Source organism: Diachasma alloeum, unplaced genomic scaffold (assembly GCF_001412515.2).
Source record: "Diachasma alloeum isolate Michigan unplaced genomic scaffold, Dall2.0 Dall_scaffold_00256, whole genome shotgun sequence".
Lineage (NCBI taxonomy): Eukaryota > Metazoa > Arthropoda > Insecta > Hymenoptera > Braconidae > Diachasma > Diachasma alloeum.
Genome location: NW_021680401.1, coordinates 2224143 through 2245073, shown reverse-complemented (window position 1 = coordinate 2245073; position 20931 = coordinate 2224143). Strand labels below are relative to the sequence as shown.

General features: G+C 35.4%; 4 protein-coding genes across 4 annotated transcripts; 1 reads left to right on the top strand and 3 right to left on the bottom strand.

Moving 5' to 3' along the window:
* Positions 1-906: 906 nt before the first annotated feature.
* Positions 907-3961, bottom strand: LOC114841180. Its single transcript, XM_029126071.1, has 4 exons — positions 3305-3961; positions 2064-2399; positions 1020-1112; positions 907-963 (listed from the first exon to the last, which is right to left on the bottom strand). The coding sequence occupies exons 1-4, from the start codon at positions 3959-3961 to the stop codon at positions 907-909; spliced, it is 1143 nt and encodes a 380-aa protein (XP_028981904.1).
* Positions 3962-5883: 1922 nt separating this feature from the next.
* Positions 5884-11595, bottom strand: LOC107037604 (glyceraldehyde-3-phosphate dehydrogenase 2). The gene is made up of 5 exons (XM_015256237.1): positions 11487-11595; positions 8022-8124; positions 7649-7888; positions 7118-7372; positions 5884-6766 (listed from the first exon to the last, which is right to left on the bottom strand). Exons 2-5 carry the CDS (start codon positions 8097-8099, stop codon positions 6338-6340), a joined length of 1002 nt encoding a protein of 333 aa, XP_015111723.1. The 5' UTR covers positions 8100-8124; positions 11487-11595; the 3' UTR covers positions 5884-6337.
* Positions 11596-12279: 684 nt separating this feature from the next.
* LOC107037567 (glyceraldehyde-3-phosphate dehydrogenase) lies at positions 12280-16510 on the bottom strand. The gene is made up of 7 exons (XM_015256189.1): positions 16433-16510; positions 16251-16374; positions 15177-15292; positions 13799-14056; positions 13321-13481; positions 12513-12707; positions 12280-12443 (listed from the first exon to the last, which is right to left on the bottom strand). The coding sequence occupies exons 1-7, from the start codon at positions 16508-16510 to the stop codon at positions 12323-12325; spliced, it is 1053 nt and encodes a 350-aa protein (XP_015111675.1). The 3' UTR covers positions 12280-12322.
* A 577-nt stretch (positions 16511-17087) lies between these two features.
* Positions 17088-20897, top strand: LOC107037596. Its single transcript, XM_015256219.2, has 4 exons — positions 17088-17226; positions 17346-17542; positions 18652-19346; positions 20262-20897. Exons 1-4 carry the CDS (start codon positions 17124-17126, stop codon positions 20389-20391), a joined length of 1125 nt encoding a protein of 374 aa, XP_015111705.1. The 5' UTR covers positions 17088-17123; the 3' UTR covers positions 20392-20897.
* The last annotated feature ends 34 nt before the right edge of the window (positions 20898-20931 follow it).

Sequence of the window (20931 nt, the reverse complement as noted above, 5' to 3'; positions counted from 1 at the left end):
TACTCAATTCAATTTAATGTTATTCATTCATTAGTGTTACATCGCATCATACAATGTTTTCCACTGGTTTTATTTCGGTCACAGTCGCTTCCTCATTTACAAATTATTCCCTACATTCAGTCTCAAAAAAGTGGTTGACATTATTATTATTTTTTTTAAATTACCGTTGATAGTACAAAGAGTTCTATGAGGTTTATATTTTATATTTTATTGCATCTATTGGAATATTTTATATAGTTTTTTTGTGAACAAAAATGGAATGACCAGAACTTGGAAAATTTGAGCTGAGGAAATTCTATTGAAAATATCTCAATAGAAAATGGAAAAAAGCCGAATTCTATTCACTTTTTCTGTAGAATTTTTTCTAGTGAACGTTTTAAGAGGGTCAGGCAAAAAGTAATAGAAATCCAATAGATTTTTTTAGCGAATTTTGAATTTTCATTTTATACCCATTTTATTTTTTACTTTTCTTTCGCAGACATTTTTCATCTTTAGAGGCCTTTATATTATATTATATTATGTAAATTATATTATTTCTCCTGTATACAGGGATCTCCCTAAGTGGTACCATGTACCAATTGCAACAAATAAATAAATAAATAAATAAATAAATAGAATTGTCTCGCGAATTCGCCGCTTTTCTATTAAATTTCTTCATGTCTGACAATTTGCGCTCACAATAATATAATCTGAAATGAATAAATGAAAATGAATGGTTCATTACTATTGATCGACGATTTCTCCGTTTTCGAAGAATAAAAACAGCTGTTGATCAAAATAAATAAAAAATGAAAAACTGTGAATTACAAGAACATATGAAATCCTCTGGATTTATCTCAGCATTTCATTCTTCTACGGCAGCATCACAATCAATCATTCTCCCAACTTTTACTGAATCACTTGTTATCAGTCTTTATCGAATTGCACCATGATCACTATGCAGGTCACCATCGCACACGTCATCTGAAGAAATATTATTGTCATCTGCATGTACTCATGGATTTTTATATAATTCTTACCTGAACTAGAAGACAGTGGTTCACATCGCAGAGCCCGTACAATGTTACTTTGACGTCTTTCCGTAATAATTGGAGGGAAAGTAGATTGAATTGCTGAAAAACGAGAGAAATAACGTATAAATAAATTCAATAGAAAACCTTGGCAAATTTGCTGGAAAATTCTTTTAAAATTATCTGGAAATTCTATGGGGAATCTATTAAAATTCTAGGGAATTCTCGTTAACATAGATCGGCATCAATCATTACTTTCAGTAATATTATGAGATAATGATAATTAATTTAGATTGATTTATCGTAATTGAAATTTAAAAATTAATTGGGGAGGGTCGGACAAAATGGGAAGTATTGAGATTTTTTCCAGTTGTCAATGTCTTCATTTCAGTAGTGAAGCGGTAAACCGGGTTGAGTCGATTTTGACTTTTGATCAGTTTTTGATGAATATCTCAGAACTTAAGAGAGATAGCAAAATTTTTCTCATGACCTTTTTTGTAGAACCAATTAAGGGCTATAAAAAGGTCATGACAAAAATTTTTCTATCTCTTTTAGACTCCAAGATATTCGTCAAAAACGGGCCAATAGTCAAAATCGACTTGACCCGGTCTACCGCTTCGCTACTGATTTATAATTGAAGATATTGACAATTAGAGAAGATCTTTCTATAGGATTTTCATCACATACGAAAATCCTATAGAAATTCTACAGGGTAGGGTGGGGTAAAATGGGCACTTTAGACGTTTTTTTTTTATTACTCATAACTCAGAAACAAATTTATCAATCAAGCTCAGTTCAGGCCCATCACAGAGGGCAAGGATTGTTCTTTTGCATTGAAAAAAAATTATTAAATTTCATCACCATTTCAACCTGTCATTACCATTTAAAAAAAAGTCAAAAGTGTCCATTTTACACCAACTGCCCCTACGCAATCGGTACAGAAAATTTCTATACGATTTTTTCAGTTCCGTGGGATGAAAATGAAATGGAAATTATATTCCAAAATAAAATAACCGACGTATGGACTGGGTCTCCATGCGTGACATTATTTACCATTTGTACATGATCTACTCGTGAATGATTAGCCAAGCCCGATGAGTGAAGGATTTTGGATGTTCTCCGAGCTTCAATAATCACGCATCCACAGCAGTCTGATATGATCACAATGGCCGCGATCGGGAAAGTGATCCAATGGAGGATCGATGTCACGTAGAAAACATCCCAATTTTTCGGACAAACATCTTCTACATACAAGTAGTAGCAATAGATGTTGGCTGTTATGTGGATGATGTGGGATGTTATTGTAATTAACAGGGGAATCGTGAAGTAAGACACGATTTTGTCGAGGAGACCACATGTTTCTCGATGAAGCTCACTGAAGAGCCATAACTCGTCATTCAAGAAAAGTCGTTCTCTTCTGGATAATTAAAGTGATCATGAATACTCAAGTGGTAAAACAATTCAGGTAGCACAAGATCCTTCTTAATCATGTTAATTCAGTTATCGTTATGGAAAAGGGCAATTTTACGAAAAAATTGCGCACGATCTACCGAAATATAGCAATAGGAAACTTGCATGGAACTCAATTTTCCCCATTCATCCATTTTACATAACCCATAGATAATCGAACAGAATTATGGAAAAATATTGCCTAGATATTTCAATAGCGAAGCGATAAAACGGTTCAAGCCGATTTTGACTACTGATCGTTTTTCTATGAATATCTCGGAATCTAAGGCAGATAGCAAAATTTTTGATATAACCTTTTTTGTAGGGCAGATTACGATCTACAAAAAAGGTTATTACGAAAATTTTTCTATCTCCCTTAGATTAAGAGATATTCTTCGAAAACTCAGCTGAGAGCTAAGTTGACTTGAATAGTTTTACCGCTTCGCTACGAATTTCGTGATTGATTGGAAATCAGAAGTTTTTGAGGCGTATTATTTACGGCATGACCACTCTTATTTCGTCATTGGCGATCTCAACGCGTTTGAAATCTTCCACTTTCGACAATCAATCGTGAATTAACAAGCAATATGATGTTTAATATAATATATAATCTTTATAGATGAAAGATTGAGCATTTGACATTTTAAAATTTTTAAAAATCATGAAAGTTCCCTATTAGGATGGCAGATATGTCAAGCCTCGTCGTTTTACCACTTTTCCACAGATTTTCAATACCAATCACCCTCTGACGCGAATACTTGACACAATGAGATTCATCAAAACCCACAATACTCTCGCCAGAGGGTACAATATGATAAAATTCCGTCATTTCATTACTCTGAGACAATTCCAAAAAACTGATGTCCATTGCTCTCATCGCAAATCAGTAAATTTTCCAATTGCGTATTCAAACGACTAAATTTCAGGGTCACAAGTGTAATCGTAGCAACAAATAAGCAGATCATATTGTAATGTATAACACGTATGACATTGTAAATGCACCACCACTTGAGATCTTGTTCGGGCGTCATCCTGAATGCGATCCACATGGTATATGTCACGGACAGTAGGAAGAAGAAGTTGAAACAGGACATGGAAATGGCAAAACGTCTTACAAATTTACTATAATCACAAACAATGTCGAGTCTTTGTTCAATGAAACTAGTTTTTTTGAATTGATCAGCGATTCTGAGCAATCGTTTTTGAGAAAAACCGAAGGAAATCCAACAGCTCGAGAGTTCCAGGAATGTCAGCACGACAATTTGTTGGTCCAGAATGAAAAAAACTTCAGTCTCACCCGGCGTTGTTATGAGATATCTATCGAGGAATACCTCAACACAGATAAACCCGAATAATATTGTTTGCAATAAAGGGTAAAGTAAACCGAATAGAGAAGGCTCTATCGCGCTGTCATTGGTCAGTCGAAGTGGGTTGAGCCCCAGAATATTTCCGAAACGAAATAACATCACGAAATGCCACGAATTTTTGTCGATTGAATGCATTTCTCAAACTGTGGGGGGGAGGTTCTATCGGAGAATGTGAATTTCTTCCGGGACATCTGAGTGACCTGGGGAAAAATACTGAGCCCCATTGAAGTGTTTATTTTCAGATGGAAAAATTCACCATTTACTCGAAGTCACCAACAATTACTATAATGGCATTCTCTCATTTGCAAGTGCCACTCAAATTAAAGGCAATTTTATAAAGTAATATTTCTCGTCGGGGACTGCTATCTATTTTATGGATGAGTATGAATCATAGTTTCCAATAACGGAATAAAATTTTAAATTATGGTCGGGGGATGAGAAGTTCTTCAGTGTTTTACGGAGTTTGTTCAATCAATAGTTCAGTTTGAATCGTCATAACGGAGTGAATGAAATAATGCCGAAGTCACGAAAAAAATGATTTTTGTTGTTGTTATTTTACATCGCTTCGACTCGATTCAGTATATTGCGATGATGATCAAGACTTTAAAATGATTAGATCTCACCGTTCTACCCGACCGGGATTTGAACTCGGAACCTTGTGCACGTGAGGCCACGACCTTACCCACTGCGCCAGGCCATCTGACACGAAAAAAAAAAAAAAAAAAAAAAAAAAAAAAAAAAAAAAAAAAAAAAAAAAAAAAAAAAAAAAAAAAAAAAAAAAAAAAAAAAAAAAAAAAAAAAAAAAAAAAAAAAAAAAAAAAAAAAAANATTCATGTCCCAAACACGGGAAATAGTTATGCTGTAAGAGAGATTGATTGATTGATTGATGTTTATTAACTGTACATTGTGTTGTACGAAGTAAATTATGACATAAGTCATTCTCAGGAAACAGAAACAAGAGAGATAACACTTGTGCAAAACAACAAACGCGAGTTGTTAAAAAAATTTGGCTGAATTTTCGGAAGTTCTTGAATTCGATTTAAGAAGAAAAAAGTCAATGGAATTTCAGGTATCTCAGAAAATTAAAGTAAAGACCCAATTTTTAGCGGCAGGAAAACCGCAATTTCACAATTTACATGAACTTTCAAGTGAAAATGAATATTCACTGCCAAATTCCCTGAAAACACCCACGAAAAAATTTAATAGAAAACCCTATCGAATTCGCTGGAAAATTCTATTGAAGTTCTATTAAACTTTCTATTAGTTTTTGGGTGATTCTATTGACATGTTCAGTAGAAAATAGAATTCGATTTTTCTATATAACTTATTCTTTTCATATATTTTCTAGAAAACTTGCTCGACTCAAATTTTCTAATTTTTTTTCATTCTATTTTTATTTTTTTCTCATCAAGAAAATCAAACGAAAAAACTTGGAAAATTTGAGCCGAGGAAATTCTATAGAAAAGATCTCAATAGAATAAGTTGCATAGAAAAACTGAATTCTATTGACTTTTTCTACTGAATATTTTCTATTGAACATTTCAATAGAATCGGCCAGAAACTAATAGAACAGTTCAATAGAAATTCAATAGAATGTTCTAACGAATTCGATAGGTTTTTCTATTACATTTTTTAGACGAGAACGATTTGTCATGAATCGTTCGATATTCTCCTAGATTAAATAGGAAATTTTCGGTCTGAAAAATTATCTAAATTCTTTTGAAAGCCCAAAAACTCTTACTAGAAAGATAATTTTACCAAAGAAACCCTTCAAACCTACTAAATAAAAAATTCGTTGCGATTCGTGAATGGGACCGTCTCCTCCGTTAAAAGCACATATTTATGATATATAAATTTTCGAAATCATCATTATTTTGCACCCCCTACCCTCAACCTCCTAAGGGTTGCAGCACCATTTTTTTTGTTTGGGCCCCAAAAACCATTTTTGACATATTTTTGACCCAAAAAAAAAATATTTTGACCTTGTCCCGCCAACTTTATGGACCCCTAAATCCCCACAGACAATCCCAACAAAACATAAATAAAAAGAACAATAATCTGGGGCATAACATTATTTATTAATGTCAGTACTCAAATGATGATAATTAAAATGAATGAAAAAGTGGTGTAACATTAATATCATTTCATTACAATCAATGAACATAGTTACAAGTGTTGTCAATATGTATATTTGGATAACTTGAACCTCCACATCTATTTCAAGGATCGAAATAAAGAGAGAAAGAAAAAACGATCTCCAGAGCCCCCCCTAGCCTCGTGTTCTGGTGCTAGACTCTAAAATTATCAATTTTCCCGTTGATTTTTACGCATTCTCAAGGCTCCACTTCGGCGACAATACGAGTCCTCGGTTCTGATGAATGTTCCAGAAAATTCATTAATTTTATTGTTTGTTTTGGCTGACAACACTACACTAGCCAAAATGATATTACGCATCGACAAGGAATCATCTCAACATTATTTTGTAACATTTAAAAGAATGTCTCTCTTTTTCTACTGATCCTTGGTCTGCATGAACTTGATGAGATCAATGACACGGCTGGAGTAGCCGAACTCATTGTCATACCATGAGATGAGTTTAACGAATGAATCGGTGAGTGGAATTCCAGCCTTAGCGTCGAAGATGCTGGAGTGATTGTCACCGATGAAATCAGAGGAGACAACGTCGTCCTCGGTGTAGCCGAGAATGCCCTTGAGTGGTCCCTCAGCGGCTTCCTTGACTTTGGCCTTGATGGCGTCGTAGGAGACTGGCTTGCCAAGACGACAGGTCAGATCGACGACTGAGACGTTGGCTACTGGGACACGGAATGCCATGCCAGTGAGTTTTCCATTCAACGATGGAATAACTTTGCCAACGGCCTTGGCAGCACCAGTCGATGCTGGAATGATGTTTTGGGCTGCACCACGTCCATCACGCCACAGCTAGAGGGGGAAACAACCGTTCGTAAGACATCGTGAAACGAGAAATTTCATGTGGCGTTAATTTTTGTCATCCTTTTTCATTTCCAGAAAGAAAGCATGGAATAATTACCTCAGTTTTCGAGAAATATCTCCGAATCTGAGGGAGATAACGAAATTTTCGTAATAACCTTTTTTGTAGAGAGAATTAAGGGCTATAAGAAAGGTTATAACGAAAATTTTGCTGTCTCCCTTGGATTCCGAGATATTCACTGAAAACTGGTCAATAGTCAAAATTGACTTGTACTGTTTTACCACTTCGCTACTCAATTGAAAAAAGGGATAGCAAGTACTAGGAAAAATTGTGACAATTACCTTTCCAGATGGTCCATCAACTGTCTTCTGAGTGGCAGTGGTTGCGTGAACAGTGGTCATGAGACCCTCAACGATCTCGAAGTTATCGTGGATGACCTTAGCCAATGGAGCCAGGCAGTTGGTCGTGCAGGAGGCGTTGGAGACAACTTTGAAGCTTGGATCGTAGGCGTCAAGGTTAACACCGCAGACGAACATGGGTGCGTCTGCTGATGGGGCTGAGATGATGACCTTCTTGGCTCCACCCTCCAAGTGAGCCTGGAAAAATCCACGATAAAATTAATTTACGAAGAACTTCAGTGAAACAGTTAAATACGAGTTGAACAGAATCTATTAAAAGAAAAAAACTATTATTTTTAGGGTGGAAAATTGTTTGATATCATGTTTTTTTTTGAATGTATGCATGTGTTAGTTAAGAAAAAAAATTAAAAAAAGGAAAATGAAAAACAAAAATTAAACGAATGGGATTGCAGAAACCGTTTCAATTTTTTTTTCTTCAGAAAAAAAAATAATTAAAAATTTTGTTCCACATACAGAGGCCTGCGCAATGGTGGTGAAGACACCAGTGGATTCCACGACGTATTCAGCACCAGCCTTGCCCCATGGGATGGCTTTGGGGTCCCTCTCAGAGAAGACCTGAATCTTGTTTCCATTGACAACTAAGCATCCATCTTCAGCCTTGACCTCACCCTTGAATCTGCCATGGGTAGAGTCATATTTGAACAAGTAGACCATGTAGTCAAGGCCAATGAAGGGATCATTGATAGCAACGACCTAAAAAATAAATAAATAAATAAATTGTAATTCAGTTAATTTAACCTTTCAGCACTTTACGTTGATCATTCATTCGAAAAATATTACCCCTCTCTTGTTTTTGTGCTTTGTATTTTAGTTTTAATTCAATTACCTGTCCTCCGCGCTCGAGGGAAGCCCTCAGGACGAGACGTCCAATACGTCCAAATCCGTTGATTCCAATTTTGCTCATGATTGATTCTTTTTACTGTCAACAACTGAAATAAATTGTCGTTATTAATGCAGAATTCAATCTGTGATGCGTGAGAATTATCGATAGACTATCTAGTGAAATTTTTATTACTTTATTCAAGTTTTTATTCTGGGTTTGTGAATTTTTTATTATTTTAGTGAAGAAAAAAATTCAAGAAAAATTAGTATTATTTATAGATTTTTATTGACTTACTGGGGGGCTTACCCCCCCCCCCCCNTCCCCGTATATCCTCCATATGACCCCCATGACCCTTATTTGGAACCTTATTCTGACCCTTGTGACCCTTATTTCGACCCTTAATTTTGGACTCTTAACTCCGAGCACCAAATTTTCATCACCAGAAGTCGATTTGGATTTTTATATCCTTGTGGCCCTTATTTAGACCCTTAATCTGACCCATATGACCAGATGACCTTTATTCTGACCCTTGAGACCCTTATCTTGACCTCCGTGAGCCTTAATCTGACCCTCGTGACGCGTATTTTGACCCTCTTGAGCCTTAATCTGACCCTTGTGACACTTAATCTGACCCATATGACCATCTGGCCTTTATTTTGATCCTTGGGACCCTTATCTTGACCTTCGTGACCCTTATTTTGACCCTCGTGACCCTTATTTTGACCCTTAATTTCGAGTACCAAATTTTTTAATAGAAAATATAATTAGCTACAAGAAAGGTATCTAGTAGACATCTGAATTAGTAACAACTAATTATTTGACTCACAATAAAAATCATAAAAATGCGCGTAACAAAAATGCAATAACGTCTCGAGTCATTAGACTGTATCGAGGATATTTATAATGATCTTTCAAGGTCTTATCTATTTCCCAGCAAAGCCCAACAGCAAGAAAAAAATGGAAATCCTTGAAAGAATGAGGTCAAAAAATTATATATTTTGTACATTTTTTTTTCGATTTTCGGAGGAAGAATAAACATCCTTAAGAAATTGATGAACTGCAACCGGGCAAGTCAATTTCACATATCTTGCGGAATATGACATCATGATAAGTGATTTTTCAAGATAAAATACCAAGAGATTTACGATATTTTTGGGAAATTTCATCAGCTGCAGGCAAAGTCTGTTAAAAATCTAAACAGCAACGACTAATTATTACGTTCACGATGAGAATGAGAATGCAGTAATAAAATATATAGTAAAGTTTTAAATCATTAGATTGTATCGAGGGTATTGACGACAATTAATGATAAAAAAAACCTTGGAGAAATCATTGAGCCCCGATTTTCTGTATTAAGGCCTGCGTGCATTATCTTTCGAGCGTAATCTTGATTGCTTTTTTCTATTTTGATGAGCTGAAATGTTCTTCAATTGCCATTCAATTTGACGTAGCCCTGGAGTTTCCAAAGTTATGGTTGTAGAATAAAAAAACGTGGAAAATTACTGGACATTAATTCATTAATTCGTAACATCTTTCTTAAATTTTTGAGAGTTGAATGAATAGGACATCTTTTGTTCACGTCACCAGAGGCTCAGGGCGTTGTATCCCTTTGTCATTCTGTTCAGTTCCTCAGAGGAATTGGTAAAGAGTGGATGTGCCTTCCGATTGAATAAAGTCTAATTAATAAAATTATTTTACTTATTTACCGGTTATTTAAATTATCCCATTTGCAATAAAAATATAGGATTATTATGTGCAGAATATTATTCCAGCAGTCCGTACAGAAAATTTCTATACGATTTTTTCACATGTGCGGGGCAAACGAACAATAAACAATTAATTTTTTTCACTAATTATTCATAACTCGGAAACAAATTTATCAATTGAGCTAGATTTGGGCTCGTTCCAAAGGGAAAGAGTTGTTATTTGTATGGAAAAAAAAAGATTAAATTTTATCAACATTTCAACGCCGGATTAACATTAAAAAAAAAGTCAAGTGTCCGTTTTACCCCAACCTCCCCTGATTTCATAGATAAAAATGACTAATTGTAAGAGAAAATACAATTCTAAAAGTTCATATATACTCAGGGGTTCCGTTTCCCCGTAATTAAAAAAATGATCACCCACTCGCTAAAACGCGCATAATTAACATTCGAATTAGCGAAATGTCAAATCCACTGAAGTCCCCACTCCGTCAGTCACTGCCCCCCGAGGTGCCCCAGAAAACCCCGAATAAGAAACTCGAATTTGGAGGTCGCCGAAGGTCAGGAAAATTCATCCCTTCGGAGTATGCGTCAGCCATACTGTGCACACAGTTAGTCTCGTAGTCTCGTGTAGTGGATCGATATTACTGAGCATGTCACGTTGAAGTTCACGCGTTGTACCACGAGATTCACCGAAGGCTCAATGAAATACCCCGAAAATAAACCACGAATTCTTCCTCAGTTTCCTCCACTCGTTAGGGGAGGTTGTGGTAAAATGGACACTTTTGACTTTTTTAAAAATATTAGTGACGGGTTGAAATGTCGATGAAATTTAATCTTTTTTTTTTCAATACAAAGAACAATTCTTTCCCTTTGTGATGAGCCTAAACTGAGCTCTATTGGTGCATTTGTTTCTGAGTTATGAATAATCATAAAAAAGTCTAGTGTCCATTTTACCCTACCCTCCCCTAAAAAAATCCCCCGAGATTATTCGGAGCTCTGAAGACGCCGGTTTTACGATTCGAAAAATTATCAATGGCGTCGGAAAATTTCCTATCGGGTCGCCGGCTGGGAAAAGCGGAATCGCGTCAGTTGCACCATTTCAGGGACAATTACATGACTCACTTTGTCAGAGTGATTTTGCTCTCGGAGGGAAGATTCTCAATGAAATTGTACTGACAAAATCTGACCTCAAATCAACTCGTGCTAATTACTATCGGATTGAAAAGTATAGGCCCCTGGGCCCCAAATTCAGAGGAACTTCTTGCAATGAACAATAACCGAACAAATTCAACTTCATGTTTCTCGTGGTTATTTGGTGTGTCTAGAGTATATTTCTGAGGAAAAAAATTGATATTAATGTTTAGGAATGGTGCAAGCCCGAAAAATTCAGCAGCGCCAGGAGTCTATACTTTTTAACTCGATATTAGTCGTCTCTAGCCCGTGGAATCCAATTTTTCGTCCAGAAAAATGAGTTTTTATTCGATTGACGAAGAGAATAAAAAAATTCAGCGCCTCATTTGAACGAAAACAGTAATAACGCACTAAAAATGTTCTTTTCGTCTAATCGAGACACGAAAATTACTTGTTTAACCCCAACGCGTCACGTTGACCGCATTTTCTTCCCGTTTTTTCCACAATAATTGATGACACGAGAAGAAAAAAGAATTTTGACGCGAAAAACGGGAGAAGATGAGGGAATTTGGTGATGTGGTGATGAGAAAAGGGCGAGTGGGGGAATAATTTAGTGATTTGAGTTACTTACGTAAGAATGGTTAACTGTACCGGCGTACGAGTGGGCAGCTGAGTAGTCACGGGCGTAGTGTCACTTGAAGGACAAGAGAGCAAATATAAAAGGCCTGGGTGGTGGTGGTACGATCGTGGATCGTGCGCTCCAGGAGGCGGCTTTTTATTGGTTTTGTTGCTCGGCTATTCTCGGAGATCCTCGGGAACACGTGTGTCGGTTGGTGGGCACCAACGCGGTGAATTCGAATGTCTCGCCGCAGTTTTCAGGGTACTTTTTGCATTTTCGTTGATTCCGCCGAGAATAATTCAGTAGCGAAGTGGTAAAGTGGTTCAAGTCGACTCATCTCGCAGTTGAGTTTTTGAGTGATATTGCCGAATCTAGGGGAGATAGCGAAATTTTTATAATCACATTTGTTGTAGGCCTCAATCAGCTCTACAGAAAAGGTTATAACAAAAATTTTGCCGTCTCCCTTAGGGTTCGAGATATTCATTGAAAACTGGTCAATAATCAAAATTGACTTGTACCGTTTTACCACTTCGCGACTATATAATATAAACTAAATATATGTTTTATGTATTTTTTATATATTTTATGATGGGCTCAAAATTCGCGTTAAGACTAGGGTATCTCCAAATTAATGTGAAAAATCGTCTGAAATTCCGCGTTTTCCTTCTCTTGGCAGCTGTATAAATGGTATGAATGCGTGTGCGATTTTTAGAGAGTTTACGTATTTATATTTGTATGTGGTATTTTTTTTTTTTTTTTTATAAGGGATCTGTCGAATTTCGAGAATTTTTTCATAAGTGTACACTTTAAAGTACATCCTAAGGCAATACCACCGTGTGATTAGAGTTCTAATCATCATTTTCAGAGTCAAGCATTTGACCCTTGGCACAACCTTTCCCTTCGTCCACCTCGTGCATGAATTTTAACAAGTCGACGATCCTGTGAGCAAATCCGAACTCGTTGTCGTACCTGAAGAGAATATTGAATAATAGGGAGATGGACAAATAGAAAGTTATTATGACTGTTAGTTGCTGTTACCATGCAACGATTTTTACGAAAGTGCTGGTCTGGGGTATGCCGGCTTTCGCATCGAAAATACAGGAATATTTCGAGTGATTGAAGTCAGAAGAAACAACGTCGTCATCGGTGTAATGTAAAATTCCCTTCATAGTAGTTTCTGATGCTGTCTTCATGACTTTTTTCACTTCGTCATATGTCACTGGTTTATTCACCCTACAAAATTGACACAATTAATTTCCGATTTTTCTTTCCAATTTTTTTAAGATTAAAATGAGTGACTTCGATAAAAAAGAATGTTCAAAACGAATGTTCGAAAAAATGATAATGCTGTGCAAAATGTAATTTGAATGACGCTGAATATTCGCGATTTTTTTCAAATTTTTCTCACGCAATTTACATACATCAACAATAATTACAATGAGACAAATTGTATTTGTCAGTAAAATAAATTTAGAGGAATTATAATTATTAAGGCCCGGGTGTACTATTTTTCGAATGTTATCTGGATTTTTTTTATCTTTCGTAATCCAAAATTGTCAATTGAGTGGTACATCATGTAGAAATTCCTAAAAATTATGATAGAATGATTTTTCTTTTTTTTGATTATTCATTCATAATTTTTCAAAACTTCTGCATGATGCAGGACTTAATTGACAATTTCAGATGACGAAAGATGAACAAAAACATCAAGATAACGTCCGAAAGATAGTACACCCGGGCTTTAATTAATCATTATTCTAATTTTGTTATTGACAAATTATGATTATTCAATACGACTCGATTCATGAATTCTACCATTCTTTAATGGCTTTCCGAATTATGTTACCTCAGAGTAATGTCGCAGAGAGAAACATTAGCAATGGGCACTCGAAAAGCAATCGCTGATATTTTTTCCTTCAACTCAGGGAGAATTTTTGAAATGCATTTAGCAGCTCCTGTTGAGGTGGGTATAATGTTCTGGAGGCAGCCCCTGCCATCCCTCCACAGCTAAAAAATATATAATTTTCTTTAAGGGGAGACTACTGCGAGTTTTAAAAGTCGTGGGTTATTGGAGTGAGACTTTTCATACGTTGAAGGTCGATTATATAGATCTGAAAACGAATAATTAGTGCAAAAAGAAATTTTGTTTATTGTTCGTTTCCCCGAAAACGCTTAAAATGCTAAAAACAGTCCAGGGCCTCCAATTTTTGAGCTACGAAGCACTGAAACTTATATTTCCCATAAAAATAGAATCAAATTCAGGGAGAACAATGAATTCCTCGGAAACTCCGATGCATTCTTCAAAGAATGAAATAAGCAATCACCTTTCCGGTTGGTCCGTCCACAGTCTTTTGGGCTGCGGTAGTCGCGTGGATGCTTGTTACCATTCCCTCAAGAACTTGAAAATTTTCATTCATGATTTTAATCAAGGGCCCGGCGCAATTTGTCGTGCAGGAAGTAGCGGACACAATTGAACCTTTCTTCGGGGAATAGCAACAGTGGTTCACTCCGAACACGTACATGGGGGCATCAACCGAGGGGGCAGTTATCACGACCCTCTTGGCACCTCCGTCTATATGCAACTTACATAATTATTCACGATTAGAGACGAATGACAAAAAAATTTTTATCAATTTCTCGAATTGTGTTTTAAGCATTACCTCGAATGAACATTATTTCAGTGTTTTTTATTCATCTTTCTTCATCTGAAATTTTTCTATCTTTATCTATTTTTTTTATAATTCTATCATAATTTTTGGGAATTTTTACATGATGTACCACTCAATTGACAATTTTGGATTACGAAAGATAAAACAAATCCAGATAACATTCGAAAGATAGTACACCCGGGCCTTAAATAAATAAAAAATAAATAATTATTCGTGATTGGAGACGAATGACAAAAACATTTTTATCAATTTCTCGAATTTTGTATTAACCATTACCTCGAATGAACATTATTTCGGTGTTTTTTATTCATCTTTCTTCATCTGAAATTTTTCTATCTTTATCTATTTTTTTTTATCATTCTATCATAATTTTTGGGAATTTTTACATGATGTACCACTCAATTGACAATTTTGGATTACGACAGACAAAACAAATCTAGATAACATTCGAAAGATAGTACGCCCCGGCCTTAAATAAATAAAAGTAAAAAAATAAAAAATAAATAATTATTCGTGATTGGAGACGAATGACAAAAACATTTTTATCAATTTCTCGAATTTTGTTTTAAGCATTACCTCGAATGAACATTATTTCGCTGTTTTTTATTCATCTTTCTTCATCTGAAATTTTTCTATCTTTATCTATTTTTTTTATCATTCTATCATAATTTTTGGGAATTTTTACATGATGTACCACTCAATTGACAATTTTGGATTACGAAAGATAAAACAAATCCAGATAACATTCGAAAGATAGTACACCCGGGCCTTAAATAAATAAAAAATAAATAATTATTCGTGATTAGAGACGAATGGCAAAAACATTTTTTTCAATTTCTCGAATTTTATTTTACAGACAAATGCAATTTGTCTGGTTGTAATTGTTGAATTATCTCAAAAAATATATTCTTTGCAGAGAATTCTCTGCTTTAAAAAAAAAGTTCCTCGCAATTTTGTAGTAAAATTTCTAATTTTTTAGATTGATCCTCAGAAATTCTATAATTGCCGTTTGCTTCGTAGAATTTTCACATACCGAAGCTTTTTCCACTGTTGTGAATACTCCAGTGGCTTCAATTACGAAATGAACCCCATGCTGTTTCCATTTTATTTTCGAAGGATCTTTTTCTTGAGACGTGGCAATTGGTACATCTGAATAACAAAATAACTGTCTGGAAATTGATAAAAGTAACTATTCACCCCGCGAGTGACCCTCTAAGAAATTCTATTGGGGTTCTAAAAGAACTCTATTGAAAGATGCAATTTTTTTTGCATCAATTCTATTAAAAATTTTGCAATGTTCCCCTGCATTTTTAAATAGATTTGTTTATAGAAAAGTGTCTACAGATGTTGATTTTTCCACGTAACTTATTCTGTTGAGATTTTTTCTATAACAATTCCTGGATATGATTTTTCCAAGTTTTTTTTAAATTGAAATTTTTGAAAATTTTATTTTAAGGGGAGACTACGACGAGTTTTAAAAGTCGTGGGTTATTTGAGTGAGACTTTTCATACGTTGAAGATCGATCATATAGATCTGAAAACGAATAATTAGTGCAAAAAAATTTGTTTTTATTCTTCGTTTGCCCGAACACGCTTAAAATGCTAAACACAGTTCAGGGCCTCTAATTTCTGAGCTACAGATTTTTTTTTTCAACATTTTCGGAAAAATGTGTGGAACAATAATTATGAGGCAGTTTTTTGGAATTCGACTCCTACACAGCTGATTCCGGTTTTTTTCACATAAAAAAATTCACTATTTGTGTAAAAAAATATAAAAAAAGCAAATTTAGCCTTGTAAGAGGCGAATTAAAAAAAACTAGCTCGTAATTGTTATTCCACATATTTTTCCGAAAATTTTGAAAAAAAAAATCCTTCGTAGCTCAAAAATTGGAGGCCCTGGACTGTTTTTTGCATTTTAACCGTTTTCGGGCAAATGAACAATAAAAAAATTTTTTTTGCACTAATTATTCTTTTTCAGTCCAATCACTCCAATAACCCACGACTTTTTAAACTCGTAGTAGTCTCCCCTTAAGACCTTTGAAATATTAAAATAAGGTCTTATTGTTTTGGGTAATTAATAAAGATGTCGCAAGAAAAATGATTTTACCTCCTATCACAATGGCATCTTTTTCACATTCAACCGTTTGAGGATAAGTGCCGTGCGTCGAGTCGTATTTCAGCAAATACACCATGTAATCCGTCGGAATGAACGGATCATTAATAAGTTTCACCTAACGACATTCCACAAATAATGAAAAAATTCATGTGAATTACTCTGCAATTTATTACTTCGATGTTCTGCTCCAGACAGGCACGCAGGCACATCCTCCCGATTCTGCCGAAGCCATTGATTCCTACAGTCAACATCTCTTTCCATTAAAAATATATTTTATATTATTTTACAATATTAAAATTCACGAGGAAAATCGAATGTCAGTAAAATTTTAGGATCATGAGTTTTAATCAACTTGAAGTGATTCAATGTCGCCTTCAAGTGTTTACATCTTCTCTTATTGGGGATTACCTAATGAAAACATATCGATCGATATAATCCCCATTGTAGAGAATAGAATTCGTTTGATCAATTCTTCAAATTCCTCGTGTAGAATGAATGAATATTTATTCACGCCAATTTTCCTTTAGCTATCCTTATTGTATTATTTTATTTTTCAAAAATTCAGCTGAAAGTTCTGAAGCTAATTGGGATTATAATTTTATTGAAATTGATAATGAAAATTAGTATTTAAAAAAAAAAAAAAAGATTGTCATTTCTTCTTCTTCTTCTTTTTCTTCTTCTTCTTCTTATTATTAGTATTATTATTATTATTATTGTCGTCATTATTATTATTTTTATTGCTCACACTTTATCGATCGATTTTTTTTTTNGGGGGGGGCTAGTCTTCACGGGAACCTGACCCAAAGGAATATAACGCGTATTCCGTCAGTCGCGGTCGCAGTGCAGAACAAGCACCATCGCACCATGGTTCGCCCAGTTTCTACTCCCAACCGTGAGGACGCCGTGAGAAAAATAAAATCTTTCATTGCGGCACATAAATACGGCGTCCCAGCAGCCAATATTTCCGGTAATTTTTTTTGATTATTAAATTATAATTAATTTAGTAACTTAAATTAATTTTTGAAACATCTTTAAAACTATTTTTATTCATTTGGGCAGTTGCAATTAATTTGTTTTCATTTTCAGAAGAATTTGAGCACCTGGAGGGAGCGCCTCTGGACCTTCCAAGGGACTGCGAGACACTTTACGACTTGATCCAGGAGATTCCGGAGATCAGGACGAGGAGACGTAACGGGGAGCTTCGTTACGTTCTTGAGAACAGTGCGAAAATCTCCCATCTGACGGAGATGATTTCCAAACAGAAATCGTTTGCACGCAAAAAAGTAAGTGCCAGTGAAAAATGAAACCGAATTTGTTGTTGATTTTTGCATTTTGCGCAGGAGAAATTTCAAAACCTCTTTAAAAAATTGTTCAAAGTACAGCCGAAAAACGACTATTTGACGCAATTCCAGCAAAAAAAAATTTTGTATTAAACAAAATAGTTGATAACAATTTTTTTTTGCTTCAATTGCATTCAACAGTCGTTTTTCGACTACTTCATTTTGCCCCATTCTCCCCTATTCATTCATTTATGTATTCATGGAATAAATGATTAATTAACCAATGAATGAATTAATTCAGTAGTGAAGCGGTAAACCGGGTTAAGTCGATTTTGACTTTTGATCAGTTTTTGATGAATATCTCAGAACCTAAGAGAGGTAGCAAAATTTTTCTCATAACTTTTTTTGTAGAGCCAATTACGGGCTATAAAAAGTTCCTGACAAAAATTTTTCTATCTCTTTTAGATTCCGAGATATTCGTCAAAAACCGGCCAATAGTCAAAATCGACTTAACCCGGTTTACCGCTTCGCTACTGAATTAATTCATTTGTTTATTTATTTACTTGTCTCGCACATTTTCCCCGATATCGCATGAAAAAGTAGTAAAAATCGAGTTCGCACCCCCATTACTCCACTCGATCGCTAATTTTTCTCCAACTTTGTTATCTCTAATAAAACCCCAGAATAACTCAGCCTCAAATATTCCCTGAAAATCGAGGATTAAAAAAAATTGCATAAATAAAATAATTGAATTATTATTATTATTATTATCATTTATTGAGAAAGATCAGTTAAACTGGTAGACATCTCATTCCACTAAGAGTAAATGTGTGTTTTGGTAAATTGCGCCTTGAATCGAAGATTAACAGGAAAGTTGCTTAATTCCCCTAGATACATCTGTGGATATAAACATAATCAACCAATCATTCAGTTAGGGTTAGCCGGACGATAATAAACTCGATAAAAATCAAATCAATACACGAAGACTAATGAAAATAATTCTTTGGATTGAGTTAGCAACATTAAATCTCACTAGCCCCAGACACTATTGAAGAAAACTATCCGAGACAACGTAAATATCCGTAAATTCTCTGATTGTCTGCCCATAAAAGGACTGGCGCGTAGTAAGCAGGGAAGTGGGGGCTGAGAATCGTCGGTCGCAAAGGAAGAAGCAGTACGAGATCCACCGGGAGTTGAATTCTTCCGATGACTCCGGCAAGAGATCGTCTGCACCTTCGTCGAAGGATTCTCGAGGGCGTCCAGTGAAGCCCATCACGAATCCACCCCCCACGAATCGTCAAGTCGTGCAGACGCCACTAGTGTCCAATCGCCAGTTGATCGGGGATGACTTCTTCCTCCAACTGGCAATCAGGGAGTTGAAACAACCGATCTGGAGGGAGTGGAGGAATGGCCCGCTGCACTCGGGGCTCTGCGTCAGCGGGCAGACCGTGAGGGACTGCATCAAGGCCCTCCAGGAGGTGGAAGTCATGTCGAATAAACTCGTCATCATGCTGGGGGCAGAGGACGTCTATCAGGGGAGGGAGGCGTCCTACATTCAGGACGATTACGAGGAGCTCCTCGAGCTCTTGACCAGCAAATTTGCGTACTCGGTCGGGGCTATTACTCTGTGCACAGTCCCACCTCTAGGAAATATCAGTTGGCTGAATCAACCGACGCAGTTCACTGCTCTAAGGGCTCTTAACTACTTCATCGTTAATCACGCTGTTTCCAATGGGTACCAGTTGGCCGATTTCTTCAGCCATTTCTCGAATGTTCGGGGAACACCAAAGTACGAGCTGTTTCAAGTGTGAGTAGAAATATTCTCTAATTAATTTCTCTAGTAAAAATATGTAGGAAAAAAAGCAATAGAAAAAATTGGCGAATTTTGTAGGAAATTCTAGTGGAATTCTCGAAACATTCTATTGGATTCTATTAATTTTCTACGGAATTTTCGTTAAAAGTCAATAGATTTCGATTTTTCTATATGAATATTCTCTCGGAATTTTTTCGGTGAGAATACTTGGGCAATACGTCAATTATAGAATGTCTAAAGTGAATAATTTTTTTCCCTTGAATGACGGTATTGCTCAGCCCCACCCGTCGCCATTGGTTAAAATTTAATCTATTAATTAATTTTTTTAATTTTCGAATTTTTTCGAAATTCAGTTGTAACATGATAACTAAAAAAATGTTCTAAATTCATTGAATGACAGATTAAAAAATTCGCTGGGGTGTCCTTTTGACCTAGTTCGTTATTTTTATTTCTGTGAAGTTTTTCCAAAATTTCTTGTTTTTCGACAATCCGAATTCCGCAGATAATGCGACGAACTTGAAAGATGTTTACAATAACTGTCTCCGTTAATTTGATTTTTAGGATAATTTTTGGAAATTTCGAATTTTCCATGAATTTCCCTGAAAGTTAGGTTTCTGATGGTTTGTTTAAATGTGATGTTTCGAATGCATTCAATTATGCATAAATGAAATATTCCTAATAATATTTCATCGAAATTTTCAGAAATTTTTAGAATTTTATTAAGTGGAAAATAATTAGTTGTAAAGAAATTGTTGGAATTGTTGAATGAGAATTAGTTGGAAAGAAATAGGCTATGAATAATCCCCAATCGAAAAAAATTAGCAAAATGACCATTTTGGGGCATATTGCTAATTTATTAGCAAAAATAACTATACTACACGCAATTTCCCACTTGTTTATCATTATCAGGGAACCCAGGAGGGTCTCGGGGACTCCCTACTCGTACCTCCTCTTCGGGGAGCAAGGACGGCGATTAGCTATGACACTGTTGAATCACGTCATCGATGGTGGTCTCCATGATTGCGACACACAATATTAATTATTGACACCATATTAATTATTTAATTACAGTAATTCTTGGCTAGAGATGAACGATCAATTGGAAGAAAGACTTGTCATTAAATTATAACACTTTTACCATAAAATTTCCCTAATTATTCCAGTGATCAGGATAATTCTGGAGACTTCAATCCAAGCAAATTGATTCCATGCTCGCAAACGTTTGCGAATCAATCTTCCTTGGGTTTCGTCTCTGGAATTTTATTCTGTTCATGGGAGGAGTAATTGAGGATTTTTTATTGAAAGTTGAGGCTAGAATTTAATGGCAATGAAAGCGCTTTCTCACAACTGATCCCTCACCTCACGCTTTTTAGCTCAAGAATTGCTGTATTATTCAATGGACAGTAGTTGAATAAAATTTTAAAATACAAAAGGAGCGAGACGACGGATGAAAAAGTTATATATTTATTGTTTTTTTAAATTATTGTAAATACTGTATAAATCTGGAAAACTGAGGAACACTTGAAATATAAATTTATAATTCATTCAACAAGTAAAAAAATTATTTTAAAAGTCCTCG